At 47.5% G+C, this 18143-nt stretch overlaps 1 protein-coding gene across 3 annotated transcripts in view; it reads right to left on the bottom strand.

Moving 5' to 3' along the window:
* sema5b (semaphorin 5B) overlaps positions 1-18143 on the bottom strand; it is a 280478-nt gene that overhangs the window by 120589 nt on the left and 141746 nt on the right. For all 3 annotated transcript variants that reach the window (XM_033024865.1, XM_033024863.1, XM_033024864.1), the window contains exons 3-4: positions 16631-16730; positions 12683-12728 (exon numbers count right to left, since the gene is read on the bottom strand). In XM_033024865.1, the coding sequence (XP_032880756.1) occupies positions 12683-12728; positions 16631-16730 (146 nt within the window). The remainder of the gene's footprint in view (positions 1-12682; positions 12729-16630; positions 16731-18143) is intronic.

Here is an 18143-nt window from a genome sequence, read left to right on the forward strand (position 1 = left end):
TACACATCTTTGAAACGCCACAGTCGTGCGGCGGTAGAGTTGCAGCCTTACAGCAAAATGCAGCGCCTGAGACCCGGGTTCGATCCTGACTACCGGTGCTGTCTGTACGGAGTTTGCACGTTCTCCTCGTGACCTGCGTGGGTTTTCTCCGAGATCTTCGGTCTCCTCCCACACGCCAAAGACGTACAGGTTTGTAGGTTAATTGGCTTGGTGTAAATGTAAAAATCGTCCAGTACAAAACTGTCCAACTTCCAGTATAGTCCCTGGCGGACTCTTCGGAAGGCACAAGGGAGGAAAGCGTAATGGCCCGGAGGAAACCCACGCAGGTCACAGGGAGAACGTGCAAACTCCCTACAGGCGGCACCCGTGGTCAGGATGGAGCCCGGGTCTCTGGCGCTGTGGGGCAGCAACTCTACCGCTGCGCCACCGTGCGGTAAGTGTGGGGTGGGGATGGGAGAGGAGGGGGATGGGAGAGGCTGTGGTGGGGGAGGTCTGGAGGTCTGGGGGGGTGGGGGAGAGAGGAGGGTGATTGCTGTGTCTCTGGTAGGAGTGGGGGAGGAGATGGAGGGGGGGAGAGAGAGAGGAGGGTGATTGCTGTGTCTCTGGTAGGGGAGGGCGGAGGGGGGGGGGGGGGGAGAGGAGACGGAGTGGGGGGGGGTGGAGATGGAGGGGGTGGGGGGTGGGGGAGCTGACTGCTTTGTTTCAGCCGCCGTTAATAATCTACACAGTGTGTGAGACACAGCGCTGATAGTTTGTTCTCAGCACGGACCCCTTTGCCTGTCAGCTCTGTCTGGCTGTTCCCTGACCTTTTCACCCCATAGCACTTAAAGTGACATCTTACCCAGACGACAAAAATATTCGTTCTCCGTCGCGTCCGAAGTTAGAGCAACAACGTTGAATTCCTACGCAGTGTAACACGGTGCCCAGAACCAAACACACAATACTCCAAATGCAGCCTCACCGACATCTTATACAACAGCAACATGACCTCCCAACTTCCATACTCAATAACAGAGTAACGAAGCAGTATTCCTACGCCGTATATCACTGGAGGCTGAATCATACACACACACACACACAGAATTTGGGCCAAGGGAGAGGAGGAAAGTTGCTGACAGGATATTTAGCTCTGATATATCGCTAGAATTTAGAAGATTGAGGGGGGATCTTATAGGAACTTACAAAATTCTTAAGGGCTTGGACGGGCTAGATGCAGGAAGATTGTTCCCGATGTTGGGGAAGTCGAGAACAAGGGGTCACAGTTTAAGGATAAGGGGGAAATCTTTTAGGACCGAGATGAGAAAAACATTTTTTACACAGAGAGTGGTGAATCTGTGGAATTCTCTGCCACAGAAGGTAGTTGAGGCCAGTTCATTGGCTATATTTAAGAGGGAGTTAGATGTGGCCCTTGTGGCTAAAGGGATCAGGGGGTTTGGAGAGGAGGCAGGTACGGGATACTGAGTTGGATGATCAGCCATGATCATATTGAATGACGGTGCAGGCTCGAAGGGCCGAGTGGCCTACTCCTGCACCTATTTTCTATGTTTCTATATGGGACCCCCTTAGCCTCTCTCGGCACCTCCAGGCAGACTGGGCTCTAAGCTCGCAAGTAGAGCTTAGAGTCATAGACAGATACTGCATGGAAACAGGCCCTTCGGCCCAACTTGCCCACACCAACCCAACTACTCTAGTCCCACCTGCCCGCGCTTGGCCCATATCCCTCCAAACCTGTCCTATCCATGTACCTGCCTAACTGTTTCTTAAACGATGGGATAGTCCCAGCCTCAACTACCTCCTCTGGCAGCTTGTTCCATACACCCACCACCCTTTGTGTGAAAAAGTTACCTCTCGGATTCCCATTAAATCTTTTACCCTTCACCTTGAACCTATGGTCCTCAATTCCCCTACTCTGGGCAAGAGACTCTGCGCATCTACCTGATCTATTCCTCTCATGATTTTGTACACCTCTATAAGATCACCCCTCATCCTCCTACGCTCCAAGGAATAGAGTCCCAGCCTGCTCAACCTCTCCCTATAGTTCACACCCTCTAGTCCTGGCAACATCCTCGTAAATCCTTTCTGAACCCTTTCAAGTTTGACAATATCTTTCCAAAAACATGGTGTTATCATGTTATAGGAACCCTTTCCTACATCACCCCTCATCCTCCTGCTCTCCATGGAATAGAGACTTTATGAGTGTCCCTGCCACAACTGCCTCCTCTGACAGCTCTTTCCACACGCCCACCCCTCTTTGTGTGAAAAACGTATCCCTCCAGTTCCTATTAAATCTTTCCCTGCCTCACCTTAAACCTATATCCTCTGGTTCTTGATTCAAGAGACTCTGTGCGTCTAACCGATCTATTCCTCTCGTGGTTTTTTACACCCCTATAAGATTGTCCCCATTGTGTAGGCTAGAACTAGTGTGCAGGTAATCGCTGGTCAGCACAAACTCGGTGGGATGAAGGGCCTGTTTCTATGCTGCATCTCGAAAGTAAGCTCTAAATTTCGGGACGACAGATGGCACAATGGGCTAAGTGTTCGACTGGCAACCGGAAGGTAGCCGGTTCGCATCCCGCTTGGAGTGCATACTGTCGTTTTGTCCTTGGGCAAGACACTTCACCCACCTTTGCCTGTGTGTGAATGCGTGTGAATGTGTGTGAGTGATTGGTGGTGGTCGGAGGGGCCGTAGGCGCAGATTGGCAGGCGCTTCCGTCAGTCTGCCCCAGGGCAGCTGTGGCTACAGAAGTAGCTTACCACCACCGAGTGTGACTGAGGAGTGAATGAATAATGCGATGTAAAGCGCCTTGAGTATTAGAAAGGCCTCCATTTTCCTAATCGGCCACCATTCAGATAATAGTCTACTTTCCTGTTTTTGCCACCAAAGTGGATAACCTCACATTTATCCACATTATACTGCATCTGCCATGCATCTGCCCACTCACCCAGCCTATCCAAGTCACCTTGCAGCCTCCTAGCATCCTCCTCACAGCTAACACTGCCCCCCAGCTTCGTGTCATCCGCAAACTTGGAGATGTTGCATTCAATTCCCTCGTCCAAATCATTAATATATATTGTAAATAGCTGGGGTCCCAGCACTGAGCCTTGCGGTACCCCACTAGTCACTGCCTGCCATTGAAAAGGACCCGTTTACTCCTACTCTTTGCTTCCTGCCTGCCAGCCAGTTCTCTATCCATATCAATGCTGAACCCCCAATACCGTGTGCTATAAGTTTGCATACTAATCTCTTATGTGGGACCTTGTCGAAAGCCTTCTGAAAGTCCAGATATAACACATCCACTGATTCTCCCTTATCCACTCTACTAGTTACATCCTCGAAAAATTCTATAAGATTTGTCAGACATGATTTACCTTTCATAAATCCATGCTGACATTGTCCAATGATTTCACCGCTTTCCAAATGTGCTGCTATCCCATCTTTAATAACTGACTCTAGCAGTTTCCCCACTACCGATGTTAGACTAACTGGTCTGTAATTCCCTGTTTTCTCTCTCCCTCCCTTTTTAAAAAGTGGGGTTACATTAGCTACCCTCCAATCCTCAGGAACTACTCCAGAATCTAAAGAGTTTTGAAAAATTATCACTAATGCATCCACTATTTCTGGGGCTACTTCCTTAAGTACTCTGGGATGGGAAGGTACAACCTACATCCAGACAAGCGCCCGTAAGTCGGGATCGAAGCAGGGAATTCCCTGCCACAGAGGGCAGTGGAGGCCAAGTCACTGGATGGATTTAAGAGAGTTAGACAATAATAATAATAATGGATGGGATTTATATAGCGCCTTTCTAATACTCAAGGCGCTTTACATCGCATTATTCATTCACTCCTCAGTCACACTCGGTGGTGGTAAGCTACTTCTGTAGCCACAGCTGCCCTGGGGCAGACTGACGGAAGCGTGGCTGCCAATCTGCGCCTACGGCCCCTCCGACCACCACCAATCACTCACACACATTCACACACATTCACACACAGGCAAAGGTGGGTGAAGTGTCTTGCCCAAGGACACAACGACAGTATGCAATCCAAGCGGGATTCGAACCGGCTACCTTCCGGTTGCCAGCCGAACACTTAACCCATTGTGCCATCTGTCGTCCCAATAGATAGAGCTCTAGGGGCTAGTGGAGTCAAGGGATATGGGGAGAAGGCAGGCACGGGTTATTTTTTTATTTTATTTATTTTATTAGCAGTTAGTACAATACAAAACAATACAGTGGGACCTAATTTTAGGTGCCAACTATGTCGTAACGTAATTATACATTCTATGTACAAACTCTAGTTTTATGTTTTTGAAAAGAAAGTAAGAAAGACAAGAAAAAAAAATAGAGAGAAGAAAAAGAGGAAAAATAGATAGTAGAAAATAGAAAAACGTGAAGTGTGTATATAAGAAAAGAAAAAGTAGAAAGTAGAAATAGGAGAGAAAGACCCTTAAAAAAGAAATTTTCAAATCTTTATTCGGAGATGTAAATCTATCCACGACCTGACCTGGAATCAGTAATCTTTACGGTACTGCAGCATCACATGATTCCAAAAAGTCGATGAAAGGGGACCAACTCCTTAAGAATTGGTCATATTTATCTATTAGTCGGAGTCTCATTTCTTCAAGGCGTGCTATGTCCATCATATTCCTGATCCACATTTTAATAGTTGGTATAGCTGTATTTTTCCAAAATTTAAGTATCAATTTCTTTCCAATTATTAACCCATAATTAAAAAATACTTTGGTCTTTATTTAAATTGATATCTTCTCCTATTATTCCAAATATAATCCATTCCGTATTAGCTTCTATTCTTGACTTGAAAAGCTTTGTAAATATATCAAATATATCGCTCCAAAATTTATTCAACTTTGTACATCCTACAAATGAATGTGTTATATTAGCATTTTGAAACAAACAGGCGCGGGTTATTGATAGGGGACAATCAGCCACGATCACAATGAATGGTGGTGCTGGCTCGAAGGGCCGAATAGCCTCCTCCTGCACCTATTTTCTATGTTTCTATGAACCCGGAGTCTCTGGCGCCGTGAGGCGGCAACTCTGCCGCTGCTTCACGACAACGATAAACGTAAATCGAAATGTAGTCGAGGGGGCGTGAGTGCTGGATCTGTGGGAAACGGGGAGAGGAGACGGTTCCCCCATCAGTCACACGGAGCGGGCTTCACTTAGCCACTGGTGTTCCCTCCCCCCCACCCCCCACCCCGGCCTTTGTTTTCACAGTGCTGTCAGCGTGGAGTAGTCTGCTTTGAGATGCGAATGATTGATTGCCCCCAGCAGTCCTACCCACTCCCCGACCTTCTGACCCCACAGGTTAAAACTAGTTGCACATTTGACAGCTGGGGAGGGGGGTTGGGGGGGGGGGGGGGCAGCATTTCAATGCTGGTCGTGTCGAGGCTTGCCTGGAGCAGCTTGGCAGCTCACAAACATCTGAACATCTGAGTATAGAAGTCGGCTGGTCATGCTGCGGTTGTGTAAGACGTCGGTGAGGCCGTATTTACAGCACTGCGTTCAGTTCTGGGCACAGTGTATTAGCAAGACGTTGTCAAACTGAAAAGGGTTTGGGGAAGATTTACGAGGCTGTTGCCAGGACTAGAGGGTGTGAGCTATAGGGAGACGTTGAGTAGGCTGGGACTCTATTCCTTGGAGCGCAGGAGGATGAGGGGTGATCTTATAGAGGTGGATAAAATCATGAGAGGAATAGATCGGGTAGACGCACAGTCTCTTGCCCAGAGTGGGTGTATCGAGGACATTAAGGTGAAGGGGAAAAGATTAAATAGGAAACTGAGGGGTACATTCTCACACAAATGGTGGGTGGAGGGCGTATGGAACGAGCTGTCAGAGGAGGTAGTTGAGGCTGGAACTATCCCAGTGACCGTGTGGGTTTTCTCCGGGTGCTCCGGATTCCTTCGACATCTCAAAGATAAGTAAGTCTGTAGGTTAATTGGACCTCTGTAAATTGCCACCTGTCATATGTTGATTGAATGGAGCGACTGGGCTTGTACACTGGAATTTAGAAGGATGAGAGGGCATCTTATTGAAACATGTAAGATTATTAAGGGATTGGACACCGTGGAGGTAGGAAACATGTTCCCGATGTTGGGAGAGTCCAGAACCAGGGGCCACAGTTTAAGAATAAGGGGTAGGCCATTTGGAACGGAGATGAGGAAAAACATTTTCACCCAGAGGGTTGTGAATCTGTGGAATTCTCTGCCTCAGATGGCAGTGGAGGCCAATACTCTGGATGTTTCCAAGAGAGAGTTAGATAGAGCTCTTAAAGATAGCGGAGTCAGGGGATATGGGGAGAAGGCAGGAACGGGGTAATGATTGGGGATGATCAGCCATGATCACAGTGAACGGCAGTGCTGGCTCGAAGGGCCGAATGGCCCATTGTCTATCGTGTGTGGGGATTAGAAGAGAATGGACTCTCCTAGTGGCAGCATGCTGTAAAGGTTGCAAATTCGTTTGCTCCCTTAACTTCTAATTTTCGCATACCACTCTTTCAATGTTACTTGTGACTATTTGACTTCACGACACCGTCTAACTTTTCATAAAGTGTTGATAACACTTTTACACGCCTTAATCGTGAAAAGGATGGGGACCAGAAGGAAAGGAGGCTCCCCAAGGAAGGACCAGGGGAAAGCCACAGCCACAGCTGCAGCTTCTGATTCCAGTGTCACACACTTGCAAAGAGCAAAGTGCATCTCACATGTGCAGAGATAAACTGAAATAAATATTTCTCACCCAGAGAAAATCCCACACAAGCCGATGTTGGTCATTGTCAGTCTGACTGAATGGCCCATTTACTATTGAGTACGAATTTGCAATTTATTCAATTCAAAGAGCTCTGAGTCATCACTGTAAGGAGGGAAACATAGAAACATAGGTGCAGGAGTAGGCCATTCGGCCCTTCGAGCCAGCGATTGCCATTCAATATGATCATGGCTGATCATCTAAAATCAGTACCCCGTTCCTGCTTTCTCCCCATATCCCTTGATTCCGTTAGCCCCAGGTTCAGGAATAGCTACTTCCCCACAGCCATCAGGCTATTAAACCTGGCTTGGACAAAACTCTGAACATTAATAACCCATTATCTGTTATTTGCACTTTATCCGTTTATTTATTCATGTGTGTATATATTTATATAATGGTATATGGACACACTGATCTGTTTTGTAGTCAATGCCTACTATGTTCTGTTGTGCTGAAGCAAAGCAAGAATTTCATTGTCCTATCAGGGACACATGACAATAAACTCACTTGAGCTAAATCTAATTCTCTCTTGAATACATCCAGTGAATTGGCCTCCACTGCCTTCCACAGATTCACAACTCTGTGGGTGAAGAAGTTTTTCCTCATCTCTGTGCTAAATGGCCTACCCCTTATACTTAAACTGTGGCCCCTGGTTCTGGACTCCCCCAACATCGGGAACATTTGCTCCTGCATCTAGCCTGTCCAATCCTTTAAGAACTTTAGATGTTTCTATAAAAAACCTCTCATCCTTCTGAATTCCGGTGAATGCAAGCCCAGTCGACCCATTCTTTCATCCTTTATAGTTTGCAACAGAAAAGGAATAATATAGGGCTTTCGGCAGCTTAATTGTTCCTTTCCGTGCGAGCAATTGCTCTGCAAGTTTTCACACACAAGCGAGCACAATTTGCAATCAGCAGCAGGTTAATGATTGCAGACATGTACAATACGGTGGGCGGTTTCAGAGACAAGCTATGGTGCTCCTCCAGATCCCACTCATAAGTGGGCAATGAAAGAGAAGGCTAACTTGGAATTACAATTCCCAAAAACTGATTGCCATGGACCGGAGGTTCAACGCTGTCAAGAAAAGGTTTCAAAAGCGGTAGAGTTGCTGCATAACAGCACTAGAGACCCGGGTTTGATCCCGACCTCGGATGCTGTCTGCACCGAGCTTGCACGTTCTCCCCGTGACCACGTGGGTTTTCTCCGGGTGCTCCGGTTTCCTCCCACACTCCAAAGATGTGCGGATTTGGCTTCAGTAAATTGTAAATTGTCCCTATCTATCTATATATAATGTATGTATGTATGTAGACACAAAATGCTGGAGTAACTCAGCGGGTGAGGCAGCATCTGTGGAGAGAAGGAATGGGTGACGTTTCGGGTCAAGACCCTTCTTCAGTGTATGTATGTACGTATGTATGTATACACACACACACACACACACACACACACGTGTTACACATATTTGTTTATATATATATACAATATAATAAACAATATAAGTTATAGATAAATATTGGTATATGTGTGTCTACGCGTATACATATATACACACACACACATATCCCAGTGACCGTGTGGGTTTTCTCCGGGTGCTCCGGATTCCTTCGACATCTCAAAGATAAGTAAGTCTGTAGGTTAATTGGACCTCTGTAAATTGCCACCTGTCATATGTTGATTGAATGGAGCGGCTGGGCTTGTACACTGGAATTTAGAAGGATGAGAGGGCATCTTATTGAAACATGTAAGATGATTAAGGGATTGGACTGGAGGTAGGAAACATGTTCCCGATGTTGGGAGAGTCCAGAACCAGGGGCCACAGTTTAAGAATAAGGGGTAGGCCATTTGGAACGGAGATGAGGAAAACAAATTTCACCCAGAGGGTTGTGAATCTGTGGAATTCTCCGCCTCTGAATGCAGTGGAGGGCCGATTCTCTGGATGTTTCATCAGGCAACATCGCCACGCCAGGGACTAGTCAGATGAAACTTTACTGTCCCACCTCTGTGGTGGGAGATATCTTTGGTTTCGGCCCGAAACGTTGCCTATTTCCTTCGCTCCATAGATGCTACTGCACCCGCTGAGTTTCTCCAGCTTTTTTGTGTACCTTCCTTTTTAGGAAGTTGACCAAAGCAGAGCACAACCCTACAAGTCCCTGTATAATGTCTATATTTGAGGCACGTGTCCATGGAAACTGCCCAAGAGGAAGACCACCACAAAGATGGCGTGGCTGCCTCAAAGCAGACGGCAGCAAAATGAACATCAACTCTCTGGTCAGAGCGAGCGGGCTAGCTAAGGACAGAAGAGAATGGCAGGACATCATGAAGCAGATGGCACCACTCAACCCCAAGTTGGAGTGAACGCCAAAGATATATATATATATATATGCAATTATACATCTTTATCCTGCACTTAAGTTGTCTCACAATAAAAGGCAACATGTTATTTGCCTACCTAATTGTTTGCTGCACCTGTACAATTGCTTTCAGTGACTTTGTGCTTAAGGCCACCCAGATAGAAACATAGAAACATAGAAAATAGGTGCAGGAGTAGGCCATTCGGCCCTTCGAGCCTGCACCGCCATTCAATATGATCATGGCTGATCATCCAACTCAGTATCTTGTACCTGCCTTCTCTCCATACCCCCTGATCCCTTTAGCCACATCTAACTCCCTCTTAAATATAGCCAATGAACTGGCCTCAACTACCTTCTGTGGCAGAGAATTCCACAGATTCGCCACTCTCTGTGTAAAAAATGATTTTCTCATCTCAGTCCTAAAAGACTTCCCCGTTATCCTTAAACGGTGACCCCTTGTTCTGGACTTCCCCAACATCGGGAACAATCTTCCTGCATCTAGCCTGTCCAACCCCTTAAGAATTTTGTAAGTTTCTATAAGATCCCTCCTCAATCTTCTAAATTCCAGCGAGTACAAGCCGAGTCTATCCAGTCTTTCTTCATATGAAAGTCCTGCCATCCCTGGAATCAGTCTGGTGAACCTTCTCTGTACTCCCTCTATGGCAAGAATGTCTTTCCTCAGATTAGGAGACCAAAACTGTATGCAATACTCCAGGTGTGGTCTCACCAAGACCCTGTACAACTGCAGTAGAACCTCCCTGCTCTTATACTCAAATCCTTTTGCTATGAATGCTAACATACCATTCGCTTTCTTCACTGCCTGCTGCACCTGCATGCCTACTTTCAATGACTGGTGTACCATGACATCCAGGTCTCGTTGCATCTCCCCTTTTCCTAATCAGCCACCATTCAGATAATAGTCTAATTTCCTGTTTTTGCCACCAAAGTGGATATCCTCACATTTATCCACATTATACTGCATCTGCCATGCATTTGCCCACTCACCCAGCCTATCCAAGTCACCTTGCAGCCTCCTAGCATCCTCCTCACAGCTAACACTGCCCCCCAGCTTTTTGTCATCCGCAGATGCTTTTGAACGTTAAAAATGATCCACTGTGTTAAGTGAAGACATTTCTTCTCATCTCTTTTGTTGACACAATGTTGCTGTGAGATTAAATGTTTGGTGCATAGAGCGTAGGATCGTAATAATTCATTGCCACAGACGGCTGTGGAGGCCAAGTCAATGGGTATTTTATCGGCAGAGATAGATAGATTCTTGATTAGTCAGGGGCTATGGGGAGAAGAGGTTAGGGGGGAGAGACAAATCAGCCATGATTGCATGGTGGAGTTGACTTGTTGGGCCGAATGGCCTAATTATGCTCCTATCACATGTTCTTATGAAGCCTAATGAACATGAACGGTACAGAAAGTGATGGAGTAACTCAGCAGGTCGGACAGCATCTCTGGAGAACATGGATAGATGACGTTTCGGGTCGAGACCCTTCCTCAGACTGATCATCAGCCTGAGGAAGGGTCTCGACCCGAAACGTCACTATTCCATGTTCTCCTGAGATAGCCAAAAAATGTCGGAGTAACTCAGCGGGTCCGGCAACATCTCTGGAGAAAAGATATAGGTGACGTTTCGGGTCGGAAACCCTTCTTTGGACTGGAGACTCTGGAGAAGCTGCCTGACCTGCTGAGTTACTGCAGCACTATGTGTCTTTCTGTATAAATCAGCATCTCCTTTCTGTGTTTCTACATCTAACAGCACAGCACTGGAACAGGCTCTTCAGCCTATAATGTCTGTGATGAACCCTTCCCTGTATATCCATGTGCTATTAAAAAGCCTCTTAAATGTCGTCACCGTAAACCTGCCTCCACTATGAGCCTTGGCAGTGCGTTCCATGCTTGCCCTGCACATCTCCTTGAAACTTTTCCCCCCGCACCTCTATCACATTCACACCCTGGTTCTGACTGTCTACCCTATCTGGGGGGGCACGGTGGCCCAGCGGTAGAGCTGCTGTCTTACAGCGCCAGAGACCCGGGTTCGATCCTGACTATGGGTGCTCTCTGTACAGAGTTTCAACGTTCTCCCTGTAACCTGTGTGGGTTTTCTGCGGGTGCTCCGGTTTCCGTCCACAGTCCAAAGACGTGCGGGTTTGCAGATCAATTGGCTTCGGTAAAAATTGTAAACTGTGTGTGTGTGAAGGATACTGCTAGTGTACGGGGTGATCGCTGGTCGGCGCGGACTTCATGGGTTGAAGGGCCTGTTTCCACATTGTATCTCTAAAGTCTAAAGTCTAGAGGCAGGAAATATGTTCCCGATGTTGGGGGAGTCCAGAAAACAGGGACCAAGGAAACACTTTTTCACACAGAGAGTTGTGAGTCTGTGGAATTCATTGCCTCAAAGGGCGGTGGAGGCTCGTTCTCTGGATAATTTCAAGAGAGAGCTAGATAGAGCTCTTAAAGATAGTGGAGTCAGGGGATATGGGGAGAAGGCAGGAACGGGGTACTGATTGGGGATGATCAGCCATGATCACATTGAATGGCGGTGCTTGCTCGAAGGGCCGAGTGGCCTACTACTGCACCTATTGTCTATATTGTCTCATCCTAATAATTTTATATACTTCTAGGATAGGATAGGTTTAGAAGGATATGGGCCAAATGTAGGCAGGTGGGACTTGTGTACATGGGACATGTTGATCGGTGTGGGCAAGTTGGGCCGAATGGCCTGTTTCCACACTGTTTGACTTTATGACTATGGCTTTGGATTCAATAGACAATAGGTGCAGGAGTAGGCCATTTGGCCCTTCGATCCTGCACCGCCATTCAATGTGATCATGGCTGATCATCCCCAATCAGTACCCCGTTCCTGCCTTCTCCCCATATCCCCTCACTCTGCTATTTTTACGAGCCCTATCTAGCTCTCTCTTGAAAGCATCCAGAGAACCTGCCTCCACCGCCCTCTGAGGCAGAGAATTCCACAGAATTCCACAGACTCGCCACGCTCTGTGAGAAAAAGTATTTCCTCGTCTCCGTTCTAAATGGCTTACTCCTTATTCTTAAACTGTGGCCCCTGGTTCGGGACTCCCCCAACATCGGGAACATGTTTCCTGCCTCTAGCTTGTCCAAGCCCATAACAATCTTATATGTTTCAATGAGAAACCCTCTCATCCTTCTAAACTCCAGAGTGTACAAGCCCAGCTGCTCCATTCTCTCAGCATATGACAGTCCCGCCATCCCGGGAATTAACCTTGTAAACCTACGCTGCACTCCCTCAATAGCAAGAATGTCCTTCCTCAGATTCGGGGACCAAAACTGCACACAATACTCCAGGTGTGGTGTCACTAGGGCTCTGTACAACTGCAGAAGGACCTCTTTGCTCCTATATTCGATTCCTCTTGTTATAAAGGCCAACATGCCATTCGCTTTCTTCACTGCCTGCTGTACCTGCATGCTTACTTTAACAGGTCAACAGGTCTGTTGAGGCAAAGAGTGGAAGGCTTGCATCTTAAAGCTACGATACCTTTAAACAATGATGAGGCTTGGAGAATGTGTGAAGCTTACCTGTATAAGAGAGACATTGTCCAGGGTGAGTTGGAAGAGGTAGTTTCTGAAAAAGGACAGTGATATATCAACACACGAGCACTGAATGTCAGATATCGCTCAATAATTAACTGTTGGTTACAGCTTTCCCCAAATTCGCCCTGAGACTCCACGACCATCGACGTTCTCCTACTCATGGAGAAATCCATGGTCTTATGACTCGGTGGGCCGAAGGGCCCGTTTACGCCCTGCATCTGTAAAGCATTTAAAGGTCTTTAAAATGACGAGAGGGATAGACAGAGTTGACGTGGATAAGCTTTTTCCGTTGAGAGTAGGGAAGATTCAAACAAGAGGACATGATTTGAGAATTAAGGGGCAGAAGTTTAGGGGTAACATGAGGGGGAACTTTTTTACTCAGAGAGTGGTAGCTGTGTGGAATGAGCTTCCAGTGGAAGTGGTGGAGGCAGGTTCAATTTTATCATTTAAAAATAAATTGGATAGGTGTATGGACGGGAAAGGAATGGAGGGTTATGGTCTGAGTGCAGGTAGATGGGACATAGGTGAGAGTAAGTGTTCGGCACGGACTAGAAGGGCCGAGATGGCCTGTTTCCGTGCTGTAATTTTTATATGGTTATATGGTTATAAACCTGATCACGTCTTTCTCGCGATGCGGCCACCAGACCCGCACACAGTGGCCCGACTAACGTTTCACATCACGGTGGCTCAGCGGTAGAGTTGCTGCCTTACAGCGAATGCAGTGCCAGAGACCCGGGTCCGATCCCGACTGCGGGTGCTGTCTGTACGGAGTTTGTACGTTCTCCCCGTGATCTGCGCGGGTTTCTCTGAGATCTCCGGTTTCCTCCCACACTCCAAAGACGTACAGGTTTGTCCGTTAATTGGCTCGGTATAAAATGTAAAAATTGTCCCTCGCGGGTGTAGGATAGTGTTAATGTGCAGGGATCGCTGGTTCTCTAAACTAAACTAAACTAAACCTCTTTGCTCCAGTATTGATCTGGAATTCAGGTGGTGGAAACATCTCCAATCGATGCTGTCAGAAAGGGATTGAGAGAGAATTATTCATGAAGCCACAGGGAAGGAGCCGCAGGATGGGACTGCAGCGACTGTCGGAACCAGGAGAGACTCTATGGGATAAATGGACGTTTCATGTTGCAACAATTTCATGATTCCAAGATAAATCAAAACTGTTTAAAATGATCCTTCTATTCTGCCACCACCCACTCTGCCTTGCATCACCGTTGCTTCTGACACTCATTTCCCTCCGCATTCCACTTCCACGTCTCTTTGATGTTTTCTACCCCATAACTCCCTCTCATGGTCTCAGTGCGCTTAAAATCCAAATCTCCAGTTGGCATAGAATTTCAAGCCTTCATAAGTTCTAGGAGTGGAATTGAGCCATTTGGCCTATCGAGTCTACTCCGCCATCCAATCATGCCTGATCTATTCATAAGGTTATAAGTTCAGAAGTGATAGGAGCAGAATTGGGCCATTCGGCCCATCAAGTCTCCTCCGCCATTCAATCATGGCTGATCTATCTCTCCCCTCCTAACCCCATTCACCTGCCTTCTCCCCATAGCACCCTGACACCCGTAGTAAAGAAAAACCTATCAATCTCCGCCTTAAAAATATTTATTGACTTATGCCCCTGTCCCACTTAGGAAACCTGAACGGACACCTCTGGAGACTTTGTGCCCCACCCAAGGTTTCCGTGCGGTTCCCGGAGGTTTTTGTCAGTCTCCCTACCTGCTTCCACTACCAGCAACCTCCGGCAACCACCTGCAACCTCCGGGAACCGCACGGAAACCTTGGGTGTGGCGCAAAGTCTCCAGAGGTTTCCGTTCAGGTTTCCTAAGTGGGACAGGGGCATTAGCCTCCACAGTCTTCTGTGGCAAAGAATGCCACAGATTCACCACCCTCTGACTAAAGAAATCCTTCCCCATCGCCTTCCAAAAGGAAAGTCCTTTAATTCTGAAGCTGTGACCTCTGGTCCCAGACTCTTCCACTAGTGGAAACATCCTTTCCACATCCACTCCATCCAGGCCTTTCACTATTCGACATTGCCCTTAGGCGGGCTATTTGGGACAATGGTTTAATGTCGATACTTCACTCCAATCTAATCCCCCTCTGTATCTTCCCGTTGCTATCAGCATCGAAACCAGGCTGACCTGACCACTCCATTCAGATACCCATCTCGCTCTCCTTCCCCTTCCGATGGTCAACACAAAAAGGGAGATAAGAAACAGGGCGGCATGATGGTAGAGTTGCTGCCTTACAGCGAATGCAGCGCGGAGACCCGGGTTCGATCCCGACTATGGGTGCTGTCTGTACGGAGTTTATACGTTTCTCCCCGTGACCTGCGTGGGTTTTCTCCGAGATCTTCGCTTTCCTCCCACACTCCAAAGACAACTTACAAAATTCTTAAGGGGTTGGACAGGCTAGATGCAGGAAGATTGCTCCCGATGTTGGGGAAGTCCAGGACAAGGGGTCACAGCTTAAGGATAAGGGGGAAATCCTTTAAAACCGAGATGAGAAGAACTTTTTTCACACAGAGAGTGGTGAATCTCTGGAACTCCCTGCCACAGAGGGTAGTCTAGGCCAGTTCATTGGCTATATTTAAGAGGGAGTTAGATGTGGCCCTTGTGGCTAAGGGGATCAGAGGGTATGGAGAGAAGGCAGGTACGGGATACTGAGTTGGATGATCAGCCATGATCATATTGAATGGCAGTGCAGGCTCGAAGGGCCGAATGGCCTACTCCTGCACCTAATTTCTATGTTTCTATGTTTCTATGTAAGTGCTAGTGATCAGTGGTCAGCATGTTTTCACGCTGTCCCTCTAAAGTAGACTGAAGTAGACTGCTGTGTAGGGAAGGAACTGCAGATGCTAGTTTAGCCAATGGTGGAGTAACTCAACGGGACAGGTAGCAACTCTGGAGAAAAGGAATAGGTGGCGTTTTGGGTCGAGACTGTTCTTCAGACTGAGGGTCAGGGGAAGCGAGAGATATAGACGGTGATATGGAGAGATAGGGAACAAATGAACGAAAGATATGCAAAAAAATTAAAAAGTGACGATGAACAAGGAAAGGCAGAGCCCACAGTGGTCCATGGTCTGAAGAAGGGGCTCGACCAGAAACATCACCCCATTCCTTCTCTCCAGAGATGCCGCCTGTCCCACTGAGTAAAGGGCCTGTCCCACGAGCATGCGACTGCATGCAGCAAGCGCGACCAAGCCGGAAGCGGGGGCCGCGCGGAGGTCGAGTGATTCCGTACGAGTTGACGTGAAGTTCGAGCGAAGTCCGCGGGAAGTTCGCGCTAGGCGTACGCCGTCAAGGCTGTGCGTACGGCGTCGAGACGCTGTGCACGCCCGTCGAGGCGGCTGCGGACCGGCAGGCCTTTGCCGCGCAGAATTTCTGGACAGTGTCAGTTTTTCGGAGCCCCGCGCGATGTCAGGACCAGCTCCGCACAACTCCATACGGCTCCGGCGATTGAAGTGGGACCGGCCCCGCGAGGCTGTACAGCTCAAGCGACCACGTTAGGTCGCGCTTGCCACATGCAGTCGCGTGCTTGTAGGACACGCCCTTTACTCCAGCTTTTTGTGTCTATCCGGTTTAAACCAGTATTTGCAGTTCCTTCCGACACTCTAAATTGTTGGCTGAAAGGCAGTATCTCTGGAGAGAAGGAATGGGTGACGTTTCTGGTCGAGACCCGGGTCTGAAGAAGGCTCTCGATCCGAAACGTCACCCCGTCCCTTCTCTCCAGAGATGCTGCCTGTCCCGCTGAGTTACTCCAGCATTTTGTGTCTATGAGGGGTATGGAGAGGTACGAAGACCAAATGAATGAAAGGACAAGTCTGGCAGGGAAGGGGTTAAGGGCGATGCGTGCTGCATCTTGACGCAGGGGCAAGTGGTTCTGACAAAACCCAGCAGGGCAATCAGGATGGAAATGGTCTATTACCTGGCACCGACTAACAGTTGATTCCTGCTGAGATCAATGGCCAGTTGAGAGTAGTCGGACACTCCTGGAAAGCTGAAGTTCGACACCCATGGACTCAGATCTGTTGAAGAGACAGAGACAGAGAGGGAGAGAGGCGACAATGTTATTAAAGTGCCTTTTGAACATCAACAAATGGTGCGTTTTATGTTGTGAAATGTGTCGAGGCACTTCACTGGATTTTCACAGAGGCAACTGTAGTCCTAGTCACGTGTAAAAAGGAACCGCAGATGTAGCTTTACACCGAAGAGAGACACAAAATGCTGGGGTAACTCAGCGGGTCAGGCAGCATCACTGGAGGAAAGGAATAGTTGACGTTTCAGGTCGAGACACTTCTTCAGATCGAGAGTCAGGGGAGAGTATAGTCAGGAGAGTCAGGATTTGAGTATAGGAGCTGGGAGGTTCTACTGCAGTTGTAGAGGGTCTTGGTGAGACCACACCTGGAGTATTGCGAACAGTTTTGGTCTCCTAATCTGAGGAAAGACATTCTTGCCATAGAGGGAATACAGAGAAGGTTCACCAGACTGATTCCTGGGATGTCAGGACTTTCATATGAAGAAAGACTGGATAGACTCGGTTTGTACTCGCTAGAATTTAGAAGATTGAGGGGGGATCTTATAGAAACTTACAAAATTCTTAAGGGGTTGGACAGGCTAGATGCAGGAAGATTGTTTCCAATGTTGGGGAAGTCCAGAACAAGGGGTCACAGTTTAAGGATAAGGGGGAAATCTTTTAGGACCGAGATGAGGAAAACATTTTTCACACAGAGAGTGGTGAATCTCTGGAATTCTCTGCCACAGAAGGTAGTTGAGGCCAGTTCGTTGGCTATATTTAAGAGGGAGTTAGATGTGGCCCTTGTGGCTAAAGGGATCAGGGTGTATGGAGAGAAGGCAGGTACAGGATACTGAGTTGGATGATCAGCCATGATCATATTGAATGGCGGTGCAGGCTCGAAGGGCCGAATGGCCTACTCCTGCACCTGTTTTCTATGTTTCTATGTTTCTATGACAGGGAAACGAGAGATATAGACGGTGACGTAGAGAGATATGGAACAAGCGAATGAAAGATATGCAAAAAAGTCAAAAGGTAAAATAAAACTAGTCCTTTTCTCTAGAGAGGCTGTCCGACCCGCTGAGTTTCTCCAGCTTTTTGTGTCTATTGTAAGCAAGTCACATTGGATGGTTATTCTGAAGAAAGGTCGCGATCCGAAACGTCACCCATTCCTTTTCTCCAGAGAGGCTGTCCGACCCGCTGAGTTTCTCCAGCATTTTTGTCTACCTTCGATTTTCCAGCATCTGCAGTTCCTTCTTAAAAGTTTTAGTCAAGGAGTTAGGTTTTAAAGGGTTACCAGGGAAGTTTTTTTTTTAAAAGGCACAAAGTGCTGGAGTAACTTGGCAGGTCAGGCAACATCTCTGGAGAACATGGATAGGTGACATTCAGGGTCGAGACCCTAGTTTAGTTTCGATGAGAGATACTG

The sequence above is a fragment of the Amblyraja radiata genome, chromosome 7 (assembly GCF_010909765.2).
Source record: "Amblyraja radiata isolate CabotCenter1 chromosome 7, sAmbRad1.1.pri, whole genome shotgun sequence".
Lineage (NCBI taxonomy): Eukaryota > Metazoa > Chordata > Chondrichthyes > Rajiformes > Rajidae > Amblyraja > Amblyraja radiata.